Raw genomic sequence first — 12,550 nt, 5'->3', positions numbered from 1 at the left:
TCGACACTGGGATGCAGTGTTGGTATTATAATCCATGATGACATTTGAATAAATATAAATCATTAGAAATGTCTTAAATTTTATCATAAAATATTGAATTAATAATTTTAAAAAATCTGTCACAGAAATTTCTTAATATTTGTTAGGAAATCTTATACATCCATTGAGAGAAAAAAATTCAAGCACACATATCTACAGAGGAGAAAAACTTCTCTTTAGCTCTCTTTGTGAGCATTAGTGAGTACACACATGCAATGTAATGTCCGTTTCATTCAGTATATACTTGTAGCAGGAGGATGCACTTGGGCTGAGAGTCCACAAGAAAGACTAATAGTTGGCAGTGAAAATCTCTGTATTGTCCTGAAACTTCATATATGCCAAAATTCATATTGCACTGTATGTGCCGTCCCCTGACACCAGCATTTCAATTTCATCACCAGAAAGACATGTTCAATCGACATTTGTGCCATTAATGGGCCCCTTACCTGCTTCTTGCTTGCTATCTAAATGTCTATCTATTATTGTTTTATGTGTCTGTATTCACGTGTAAGCCTAAACTTAGGAATATGCCTCTTTCTTAACACTATTCATGTGTTTTATATTTTATATGTCTTGCCTTTGTTGAATATTTATGAAATTTGTAATGGATAAGTTGGTATTTTCTCTCTTTAGTAAGCCGCCACCATGAGTACGGACGCAGAGATGGCCGCTTATGGCAAAGCTGCCATTTACCTTCGTAAGCCTGAGAGGGAGAGAATGGAGGCTCAGGCCAGACCATTTGATGCCAAGGCTGCCTGCTATGTGACTGATCCCAAAGAGTTGTACCTCAAGGGAACAATCAAGAGCAGAGACGGTGGCAAAGTCACAGTTGTTTTGCTTGATACTAAGGAGGTAAATTTGAATTTCCATTTCATGTAGAGGCTCATTAACTTACATATTACATTGTTTTCTTTTATATCTAATATCTGATTTATCAAATTTATAGGAGAGAGTTGCTAAGGAAGAAGATGTCTATCCAATGAATCCTCCCAAGTATGACAAGATTGAGGACATGGCCATGATGACCCATCTCAATGAAGCCACTGTGCTGTATAACCTCAAAGAGCGTTATGCTGCGTGGATGATCTACGTGAGTTCTGAAACGACATAAAAAGCATTTAAGTTCATTTTTTCTGTGTTGTTGGAATCTGACCATGTCTCTGCTCATTTCAGACCTACTCTGGACTCTTCTGCGCAACTGTGAACCCCTACAAGTGGCTCCCAGTGTATGATGGAGAAGTGGTGTCTGCCTACAGAGGCAAAAAGCGTATGGAGGCCCCACCCCACATCTTCTCTGTCTCTGACAATGCCTATCAGTTCATGCAGACTGGTAAGACATTATGGAATTGAATTCTATAGAATTCATTAAGATGAATTAGATGTTGCTGTTAATATAATAAATATTTACCGGATATTTTACAAATTTCAATCAACAGATAGAGAAAACCAGTCTGTCTTAATCACGTAAGTATTTTAATTTAATTTCAGACCATGACAAAAATGAAAAGTATAACATAGATGGAAAATTTATGGAGATATTTACAAAATAAAATTAAAGATTGAATACACTTTGAAAAGTCAACATGTCTTTCAATTTTCTGTCTTCTAATCTCTTATAACCCAGTGGAGAATCTGGTGCTGGAAAGACTGTGAACACGAAACGTGTCATCCAGTACTTTGCCACAGTTGCAGTGTCAGGTATCAAGAAAGAGGCCAGTAAAATAAAGGTACGAGATACAAAACTGTCATATATTTTATTTTAAAAGATGATTATTTACACTCATCTCACAAACTTGTGAAATGCCTATAAATTGGGTTTAGTCATATGAAATAGAAAAACAATTGAAAATAAATGAAAACACTTCAAACATCACAGGGCTCTCTTGAGGACCAGATCATTGCTGCCAACCCTCTGCTTGAGTCTTATGGTAATGCCAAGACTGTGAGAAATGACAACTCCTCTCGTTTTGTAAGTTAACCACTGTTTATTTACAGTACATATGGTCAGTTGTGTTCAATTTTACTGTACAGAGTTTTCTATAAAGAGATTATAATAATTATTATTTATGTATTATGCTATTATGATTTAAACAGGGTAAATTCATCAGAATTCATTTCGGCACAACTGGAAAACTGGCTAGTGCTGACATTGAGACATGTAGGTGGACATGATTTCATTGATCCATCCTGAACATTTGTCTTTATCTGCCACTCTTTAGATGATTGTGACTCAAGTACATTCTCTCAACAGATCTGCTGGAGAAGTCTAGAGTGTCATTCCAGCTTCCAGATGAGAGAGGCTACCACATCTTCTACCAAATGATGACCAACCATAAGCCTGAGCTGATTGGTAGGTGCACATATTTCATTAAATCTTTCAGATAATATTGCAAGATGCTCTTTCATAAATGCTGTGTATTTTACAGAAATGACGCTCATCACCACCAACCCCTATGACTTCCCCATGTGCAGTCAGGGTCAGATCACAGTGGCCAGCATTGATGATAAAGTTGAGCTGGATGCTACTGATGTGAGTCATTGCTATTTGAATATTGACATATTCTATTTAAATATGGCAAATCATATATTTTATTATTCTCTGTAATTTACAGGAAGCTATTGACATTCTTGGTTTCACAAGTGAGGATAAAGTGTGCATCTACAAGTTCACTGGAGCTGTTCTTCATCATGGTAACTTGAAGTTCAAGCAGAAGCAGCGCGAGGAGCAGGCTGAGCCTGATGGCACAGAGGGTGAGACTTGTGTTATCCTGGGCTTTAAAATAGTAACCGTTGCATCGACTTTGTATAAAATGTTTAGTGTAAATATAAACTAGAAGTTGCGTGGATATCAATAAATCTGAAAATAAAATGGAAAGTACCTGGTGCCTGATTTATTATAATTTTACACAAAAGACTCTATAGAGCAAAGATAATTTATTTTCAAATGTTTTAACAGAGGCTGACAAAATCGCCTACCTTCTGGGTTTGAACTCTTCTGAAATGCTGAAGGCATTGTGCTTCCCCAGAGTCAAGGTCGGAAATGAGTATGTGACCAAAGGTCAGACCGTGCCACAGGTATAGTAACATTTCCAGTATGCCATGTGTTTAACCTAAAATTCTGGCTAATTATTGCAGAAACAGAATAAAATGTCCACTCTATTCTACTTACAGGTGTACAACTCTGTTAGCGCCTTGGCCAAATCTATCTATGAGAGGATGTTCTTGTGGATGGTCATTCGTATCAACCAGATGTTGGACACAAAACAACAAAGAAATTTCTACATTGGCGTGCTGGATATTGCTGGCTTTGAGATCTTTGATGTAAGAATGATTCTTTTATCTCTTTTTATGTCAAAATGAATGATATTCAGAAGGTAGTAAATGTTTCTGTCATTTTTTGTCCTCCAGTATAACAGCATGGAGCAGCTGTGCATCAACTTCACCAATGAGAAACTGCAACAGTTTTTCAACCACACCATGTTTGTGCTGGAGCAAGAGGAGTACAAGAAGGAGGGCATTGTTTGGGACTTCATTGACTTTGGCATGGACTTGGCTGCTTGCATTGAGCTCATCGAGAAGGTTATCAATGGTTTATGAATTTATTAATTTCCATTGATCCTATTCTCAAAATCGCCTATTTTTGATAATAAACAACATTCTTTTATAAACAGCCCATGGGTATCTTCTCCATCCTTGAAGAGGAGTGCATGTTCCCTAAGGCTTCAGATGCTTCCTTCAAGAACAAGCTATATGATCAGCATCTTGGCAAGACCAAAGCTTTCGAGAAACCAAAGCCTGCCAAAGGCAAGGCTGAAGCCCACTTCTCCCTGGTTCACTACGCTGGAACTGTAGACTACAATGTCACTGGCTGGTTGGAAAAGAACAAGGATCCACTGAATGATTCTGTTGTGCAGCTGTACCAGAAGTCTTCTATCAAACTGCTGGCTACTCTCTACCCACCTGTTGTTGAGGGTAAAGAAAAAATATATTTAACAAAACTTTGATTCAGTTTTGAACTTTCTTTCTTGTTTTTGCATTTATACTTGTCCTTTGTATGTTTATCTCAATAGATGCTACTAAAAAGGGAGGCAAGAAGAAGGGTGGCTCCATGCAGACTGTGTCCTCTCAGTTCAGGGTATGTATAGAGATGGCATCACAGCAATATTGCTTTATTTGAGGAAAAAAAAGAAAAGAAATACAAAGCATGCCAACCTTTTTCTATTCTCCACAGGAGAACTTGGGCAAACTGATGACCAACTTAAGGGCCACTCACCCACACTTTGTGCGTTGCCTGATTCCTAATGAGTCCAAGACTCCAGGTAAAATATATATATATATATATATAAAAAAACCTTACAGATATTTTGGTTCTCAATATACATGATGAAGTTAAATTACCAAGTTCATGGTGTAAACTGTTCGTTGTAGGTCTCATGCAGAACTTCCTGGTTATCCACCAGCTGAGGTGTAACGGTGTTCTGGAGGGTATCAGAATCTGCACAAAGGGCTTCCCCAGCAGAATCCAATATGGAGACTTTAAGCAGAGGTAAATGGGACCACATGAAAATAACATTTCCTAGAAGGCTCCTAATTAAAATAAGTATTTTGATAAATTTTCCACAGATACAAGGTGCTGAATGCCGGTGTTATCCCAGAGGGACAGTTTATGGATAACAAGAAGGCCAGTGAGAAACTCCTGGGATCCATCGACGTTAATCATGACGACTACAGATTTGGACATACGAAGGTTCATATTTAGCTTTACAAATTTCAAAGATTCAGTGATCATGGTCATTTAGCTTAGACAGTTTAAATTAATATATTTTGATGTACTGTTTTACATAAATTCAGGTGTTCTTCAAAGCTGGTCTTCTGGGTCTTCTTGAGGAGATGCGAGATGAGAAACTGGCTGCTCTGGTCACAATGACTCAGGCTCTCTGTCGTGGTTTCCTGATGAGGAGGGAGTATATGAAAATGATGGAGAGGAGGTGATTATTGTCATGAGTAAAGATGACATCAATGATAAATGTGCAAACTTAATGATGATTATGCCATTTAATGATGAATTATTCACAGGGAGGCGATTTACACCATCCAATACAACATCCGTTCATTCATGAATGTCAAACACTGGCCATGGATGAAGGTTTATTACAAGATTAAGCCTCTGCTTCAGAGTGCAGAGACTGAGAAGGAGCTGGCAACCATGAAAGAGGACTTTACCAAATGCAAAGAGTCTTTGGTTAAGGCTGAAGCCAGAAAGAAGGAGCTTGAAGAGAAGATGGTAGCACTGCTGCAAGAGAAAAATGATCTGCAGCTGCAAGTAGCATCTGTGAGTATATTTTATAATTAACCGAATATTGGTTACATTCAAAATGAGCAAGGTTGTTTCCAATGAAATAGCAATCTTTTTTACTAACAGGAATCTGAGGGTCTCTCAGACGCTGAGGAGAGGTGTGAGGGTCTGATTAAAAGCAAAATCCAGCTTGAAGCTAAACTCAAAGAGACAACTGAGAGACTGGAGGATGAGGAAGAAATCAATGCTGAACTGACAGCCAAGAAGAGGAAACTGGAGGATGAGTGCTCTGAGCTGAAGAAAGACATTGATGACCTGGAGCTCACCCTGGCTAAAGTGGAGAAGGAGAAACATGCCACTGAGAATAAGGTTAGAGATTGAGTTGGTTTAAGATTAGATTTCATCTCTGTCTTATAAATTGATATAGAATATGAATTGTAATATTTAAGCTTATTTGGATCAAAAAATTATACAGGTAAAGAACTTGACTGAGGAAATGTCAGCTCAGGATGAGAGCATTGCTAAGCTTACGAAGGAGAAGAAAGCCCTCCAAGAGGCACATCAGCAGACACTGGATGATCTTCAGGCCGAGGAGGACAAAGTCAACACCCTGTCCAAATCCAAGACAAAGCTTGAGCAGCAAGTTGATGATGTGAGTTGATTATGTAAACTAAGTATATTAATTCATCAAGTCAACTGTTTTCTGCTGTGAACATAGTTTATATATCATTGTCCTGTAGCTTGAGGGTTCCCTTGAACAAGAGAAGAAGCTCCGCATGGACCTGGAGAGAGCTAAGAGAAAGCTTGAAGGAGACCTGAAATTATCCCAAGAGTCCGTGATGGACCTGGAGAATGACAAGCAGCAATCTGATGAGAAAATAAAAAAGTAATTAAAGCAGGAATTCTTGGATTTCTTTTATTTTTTTAAATGTTTTATTTTTTTTTATTTTTACAACTACTTATTGTTGAACACCTACAGGAAAGACTTTGAAACAAGCCAGCTCCTTAGCAAGATAGAAGATGAACAATCTCTGGGCACTCAACTCCAGAAGAAGATCAAGGAGCTTCAGGTATTTTGAGATTTTTTCAAACATTACATCATTATGATCAAATGCAGATCATCACCAAAAATCGAATTAACTACTTTCCACCATAGGCCCGCATTGAGGAACTAGAAGAAGAGATCGAGGCTGAGCGCGCTGCTCGTGCCAAGGTTGAGAAGCAGAGAGCTGATCTCTCCAGGGAACTTGAGGAGATCAGTGAGAGGCTTGAGGAGGCTGGAGGAGCCACTTCTGCTCAAATCGAGATGAATAAGAAGCGTGAAGCTGAATTCCAGAAGCTGCGTCGTGATCTTGAAGAGTCCACCCTCCAGCATGAAGCTACTGCTGCTGCCCTCCGCAAGAAGCAGGCAGACAGTGTGGCCGAGCTGGGAGAGCAAATCGACAACCTGCAGCGTGTCAAGCAGAAGCTTGAGAAAGAGAAGAGCGAATTCAAAATGGAGATTGATGATCTTTCCAGCAACATGGAAGCTGTTGCCAAAGCAAAGGTTGGGAAATATTCTAAAGAATATATGTGATCCATGCTGGCAAAGGATGAGTCGGAATACGCATGTGCTAATTGCGAGCTACAGGCAAATGTCAATTTTGGTTGAATTTCATTTTTTATTCACAAAAATGTGTTCATTAAGCCCTCTTCTAGCGATCCCAATGCTCCAAGAATTAAACATCTAAAATGATCTTTATTTTGACGTTTTCTGAGAGGTGTACCTTCCTAAATCTTTCCTTTGTTTGAATAATCCATGAAAAATTGACATTAATGTTAATCAAACAATTGTGGTATCATGGAAAAAAAAAATTATATATATTTTTCCTATAGATATTTGCTTTTGATTTGGTGTGTGCCAAATTTGGTGGTATTACCAGGAATTTTAAGGTATGGTTGCTAGGTGATTTTGTTTTGGATCCTTCAGAAAACTTTAATTAGATTTTTCTCAAAATTGACTTTGTCTCTATTGAATTCAAATAGGTGTAGCGCAGTCCTTTTTAATCTGATTCCAGCAAATCATACATCATCATACATGAAGTTTTTTTTTAATAACAATAAAAGTAAATAACAATAACTCATTTTTGAAAATGTGCTCATTGTGAATAATTTTGCCAGCATGGCTCACATACAACAAGTCTTGAAGTTCTTTCAAATATCTAATGACTTTTGTATTTGCAGGGCAATCTTGAAAAGATGTGCCGCACACTTGAGGACCAACTTAGTGAAATTAAGTCCAAGAATGACGAGAACGTTCGTCAGTTAAATGATCTCAGTACTCAAAGAGCAAGATTTCAAACTGAAAATGGTAACTCATGAACAAATTAGTATTATTTCAAAAGTAATTAATGTCAATAAACAACAATAATTATCAACAATAATTAATCAAAAATAATAGTGTATTAAGATTATTCAGCTGCACATTTCTGACTGTAACACTGATCAAATCTTACATCCATTTGTTTTGAAATAAACTGATTGAGACATAGAAAAGTCTGACACAGTGAATCTAAATCTATACAGGTGAGTTTAGCCGTCAGCTGGAGGAGAAGGAGGCTCTGGTTTCTCAGCTCACCAGAGGCAAACAAGCTTCCACTCAGCAAATTGAGGAGCTTAAGAGGCATATTGAAGAGGAGATTAAGGTAATACAGCATAATCAATTCATGCACATACTTGTCGATTACTTTACTGTAGAGACAAGCTAATATTATGCGACTTTGTCCCTTAGGCTAAGAACGCACTGGCCCATGCTGTGCAATCAGCCCGTCATGACTGCGACCTGCTCCGAGAGCAGTTTGAGGAAGAGCAGGAGGCAAAGGCTGAGCTGCAGCGGGGAATGTCAAAGGCCAACAGTGAGGTTGCTCAGTGGAGAACCAAATATGAAACTGATGCCATCCAGCGCACTGAGGAGCTTGAAGAGTCCAAGTATGTATATTATTGTATAATATTCCCAATTCTCACAGCTATTTTATAGATTAGAATTCAAAATAAATTGTATTACTTAACAGGAAGAAGCTGGCTCAGCGTCTGCAAGAGGCAGAGGAACAAGTTGAGGCAGTGAACTCAAAATGTGCATCTCTGGAGAAGACCAAACAGAGACTCCAGGGTGAGGTGGAGGACCTCATGATTGATGTGGAGAGAGCCAATAGTCTGGCTGCCAACCTTGACAAGAAGCAGAGGAACTTTGACAAGGTAAACCATTTTAGTCATATTATATTCTCTTTGTAAAGTATTGCTGGAATGGGCTTTGTTCAACATTTTTAAACAAACTCTATCCTTAAATATCTCCACCAAAGGTCCTGGCAGAATGGAAGCAGAAATACGAGGAAGGTCAGGCAGAGCTGGAAGGTGCTCAGAAAGAGGCTCGTTCACTCAGCACTGAACTGTTCAAGATGAAGAACTCCTATGAGGAGAGTCTGGATCATCTGGAGACCCTCAAGAGAGAGAACAAGAATCTGCAGCGTAAGAATTAAACCGTTAAATTAGAAAAAAACTTAAAGGGATTGTTCACCCAAAATGAAAATTCTTTTACTAAATACTGACCCTCATGTCGTTCCAAACTCGTGAGACTTCTGTTCATCATCGGAACACAAATTAAGATCTTTTTGATTAGTTTTATGATCTCTTTGTAACCTTTTTGAAGCGTCAAATAATCAATTGTGTAGCTGTCTATGGAGGGACAGAAAGCTTTCAAATGTCATTCAAAAGATTTTCATTTGTGTTCCAAAGATGAACGAAAGTCTTACGGGTTTGTAATGACATGAGGGTAATTTATTAATGATAACATTTTAATTTTTCGGTGAACTATCCCTTTAAATGTTCTAATTCTCAGTGAGCATTAAAACGTAAGCACCTATGATTAATGAATGTACATTATGATAAATATTATATGTTTTTCTCTCTCTAGAGGAAATTTCAGATCTGACAGAGCAATTAGGTGAGACTGGTAAGAGCATCCATGAGCTGGAAAAGGCCAAGAAGACAGTGGAGACTGAGAAGTCAGAGATTCAGACTGCCCTGGAAGAGGCTGAAGTGAGTATCGTGAGATCAATATGGAATTCTTGCTAGAACCATCATACTGTGGTGTTGAATCAATACACCGAGAGTATTTTCATTCTTATATTTAAATGTTGCTTTATTTGTCATAGGGTACACTGGAGCATCTGGAGTCCAAGATTATACATGTCCAGCTTGAGCTAAACCAGATCAAGGGAGAGATTGACAGGAAGCTTGCAGAGAAGGATGAGGAGATGGAGCAGATCAAGAGGAACAGCCAGAGAGTCATTGAATCCATGCAGAGCACTCTGGACTCTGAAGTCAGGAGCAGGAATGATGCCCTGAGAATCAAGAAGAAGATGGAGGGAGACCTAAATGAGATGGAGATTCAGCTGAGCCACTCCAATCGCCAGGCTGCTGAGGCCCAGAAACAGCTCAGGAACATTCAGGGACAACTCAAGGTATGCATAGGAATTGTTCTTTTTGACTTTGGGATGCATTCATATTTTTTTTAAATAATCAAACATATGGTAAGTACAGCCTCGCAGAAACCACATCAAAAGCTCATTCTAAAGCTATTGTTATGTTCAGGATGCCCAACTGCACCTTGATGATGCCCTGAGAGGACAGGAAGACATGAAGGAGCAGGTGGCCATGGTGGAGCGCAGAAACACTCTGATGCAGTCTGAGATTGAGGAGCTGAGAGCTGCTCTGGAGCAGACAGAGAGAGGCCGCAAAGTGGCTGAACAAGAGCTGGTGGATATCAGTGAGCGTGTTGGGCTGCTGCACTCTCAGGTAAGGGCAATATTGTTTCCCTGAATTCAAGGGAATTGATCAGGTAAGGGCATATTGTTTCCCTGAAATTAAGGGAATTGAGAGCATCATTCAAAATGTTCAAACTGTTGCTTTCCATTTTGTAGAACACAAGTCTCATAAACACCAAAAAGAAGCTTGAGGCGGACCTTGTTCATGTCCAGAGTGAAGTTGATGACACTATACAGGAAGCCAGAAATGCAGAGGAGAAGGCCAAGAAGGCCATCACTGATGTGAGCAACAGTAGCTGCCAAATGTTTCATTCACACGCTTACGTACTTAAAAAATGTGGATCTAATGACTTTCTGTATTAATGCAAAAGGCTGCAATGATGGCAGAAGAACTGAAGAAGGAGCAGGACACCAGTTCTCACCTTGAGAGGATGAAGAAGAATCTGGAGGTCACAGTGAAGGACCTGCAGCACCGTCTGGATGAGGCTGAGAATCTGGCCATGAAAGGAGGAAAGAAACAACTCCAGAAGATGGAGTCCAGAGTAAGCCTCTTTATAGTTATGATATGGGCAAAGTGAAGTATGTTATATTATGATTTGTTTGAATACAATTTATATTTTCTTTAGATCCGTGAGCTTGAGGCTGAAGTTGAAGCTGAGCAGAGACGTGGAGCTGATGCTGTTAAAGGTGTCCGCAAATATGAGAGGAGAGTGAAAGAGCTCACTTATCAGGTATGATGACCATATTCCTCACAAGCTTGTTCAGACAAAAGAGTCTGTATACTAGTGTATGTACTGACAATGCCTATTTTTAGTAAAGGATCAATGCTTAATTTTGAAAATGTGTATTTTTTGAAGACTGACGAGGACAAGAAGAACATCAGCAGACTCCAGGATTTGGTTGACAAACTGCAGCTGAAGGTCAAAGTCTACAAGAGGCAGTCTGAAGAGGCGGTATGTAAAATCTAATGAAACATTTTGACACTGTAATTATTTATATTGGAATGCTAATTTGATGAAACGTGATACATGAACCATATAAAAAAACCTTTAGGAGGAGCAAGGCAATGTTCACCTATCCAAGTTGAGGAAGGTGCAGCATGAGCTTGAGGAGGCTGAGGAGCGTGCTGACATTTCTGAGTCTCAGGTCAACAAGCTCAGAGTTAAGAGCCGGGATTCTGGAAAGGTTAGACTAAGTAGATGTTTTTTTTTTTCATTATTTATTCAACTTGTTTAGCCAAATGCATGAACATTTCGGCAGATGTAATGGAACTATAATAATTGCATTTTGCTGATGTTACATATCCTGTATGACATTTGAACATCTGTATTCTATTCATTATGTTAAGTGAAGAACATGTTTGTTAATAAGACTAACGTTTGCTTCTTCCTTCTTTCTCAGGTCAAAGAAGAATGAATCTTTAACACTTGAAAGGAGCATTTACTGACGTCATATAATATGAATGTTCATTATAAAATTACCTTTCTTAATAAACCTGTTTATTTCAGAAAATAATTAGCCTTTGTGTGATTTTTCAACAAGATACACTATTATCTGATCTATATGATTACATTAAACCTTATTATTCACATCATGAGAGTGCTGAGTATCAAGAGTGTCTTGAATCCTCATGTTTAACTGAGTGCATTCGCTCAAACATTTCTGCTATAGAGTTTCCACCCTGGATTGATGTTACTGACTATTGCAATATTCTGTGAACTAGCCTTTTGGTTAGCACAAATAAGCCTCTACAGATGATCCAGAGATCTAAAAAGTAAATATAATACCTGGAAAAAGTTATCTGTTACCTAAAACATTTATCATTTTCATTAAATTATATTATATTATTTAATTAATTTATAATATAATGCATTTCTAATATAATACCCTATAATGAGCAAGCAACAAGTTGTTTTTCTGAAATACAAAAATATGAGTGAATGACACATGTGGAGTGTACTGCGAATTAACCTGAGAGTACTGACCAAGGCCGAAAATTCGACATAGATACAATTTATAATAACACTTAACTGCATAAATTAAGATTGGTATGTTAGACGCACATGAGTCAAACCCCAGTCCTGGAGGGCCACTGTCCTGCATAGTTTAGCTCCAACCAGCTCCAAAAACACCTGCCTGGAAGTTTCTAGTAATCCTGAAGATCTTGATTAGCTGGATCCAGTGTTTTTAATTAGGATTGAAGCTAAACTGTGCAGGGTTGTGACCCTCCAGAAACTGAGTTTGACACCCCTGTTAGAGTATCTCACCTTAACAGTCTTGAGTCAGCGTAAATGATCATCTCAACAAAATGGTGGTTTATACACTCCGTTTTTTTTTTTAACCAATAGCAACCTTCGTTAATTACCATGCCAACTAATCACCTGATCCATGAACTAGGAACGCCCATTAATCT

General features: G+C 38.5%; 1 protein-coding gene across 1 annotated transcript; it reads left to right on the top strand.

Annotated features, from left to right (window-relative positions):
- The first annotated feature begins 676 nt into the window (after nucleotides 1-676).
- Nucleotides 677-11,649, top strand: LOC130070178 (myosin heavy chain, fast skeletal muscle-like). Its single transcript, XM_056234484.1, has 39 exons — nucleotides 677-891; nucleotides 986-1,129; nucleotides 1,213-1,369; nucleotides 1,476-1,503; nucleotides 1,664-1,766; nucleotides 1,916-2,008; nucleotides 2,134-2,197; nucleotides 2,291-2,389; nucleotides 2,466-2,569; nucleotides 2,652-2,790; nucleotides 2,996-3,114; nucleotides 3,211-3,360; nucleotides 3,448-3,618; nucleotides 3,711-4,011; nucleotides 4,110-4,174; nucleotides 4,271-4,358; nucleotides 4,468-4,585; nucleotides 4,663-4,786; nucleotides 4,891-5,027; nucleotides 5,116-5,371; nucleotides 5,462-5,704; nucleotides 5,811-5,987; nucleotides 6,076-6,221; nucleotides 6,315-6,405; nucleotides 6,492-6,881; nucleotides 7,559-7,685; nucleotides 7,901-8,019; nucleotides 8,106-8,302; nucleotides 8,386-8,569; nucleotides 8,674-8,839; nucleotides 9,285-9,409; nucleotides 9,526-9,834; nucleotides 9,965-10,168; nucleotides 10,294-10,419; nucleotides 10,509-10,679; nucleotides 10,764-10,868; nucleotides 10,995-11,090; nucleotides 11,191-11,322; nucleotides 11,539-11,649. Exons 1-39 carry the CDS (start codon nucleotides 685-687, stop codon nucleotides 11,551-11,553), a joined length of 5,790 nt encoding a protein of 1,929 aa, XP_056090459.1. The 5' UTR covers nucleotides 677-684; the 3' UTR covers nucleotides 11,554-11,649.
- The last annotated feature ends 901 nt before the right edge of the window (nucleotides 11,650-12,550 follow it).

The sequence above is a fragment of the Rhinichthys klamathensis genome, unplaced genomic scaffold, assembly GCF_029890125.1.
Source record: "Rhinichthys klamathensis goyatoka isolate OS25496 unplaced genomic scaffold, OSU_Roscu_1.1 h1tg000018l_1, whole genome shotgun sequence".
Classification (NCBI taxonomy): domain Eukaryota; kingdom Metazoa; phylum Chordata; class Actinopteri; order Cypriniformes; family Leuciscidae; genus Rhinichthys; species Rhinichthys klamathensis.
This window is presented reverse-complemented; position numbering and strand designations above follow the sequence as displayed.

Bases quoted from the DNA above. Each gene is read 5' to 3' on its own strand.
- LOC130070178 (XM_056234484.1), top strand. From the start codon at position 685: ATGAGTACGGACGCAGAGATGGCCGCTTATGGCAAAGCTGCCATTTAC. The intron at 4,012-4,109 runs GTAAAGAAAAAA...TTATCTCAATAG, and splicing joins CTACCCACCTGTTGTTGAGG to ATGCTACTAAAAAGGGAGGC. The intron at 6,882-7,558 runs GTTGGGAAATAT...TTGTATTTGCAG, and splicing joins AAGCTGTTGCCAAAGCAAAG to GGCAATCTTGAAAAGATGTG.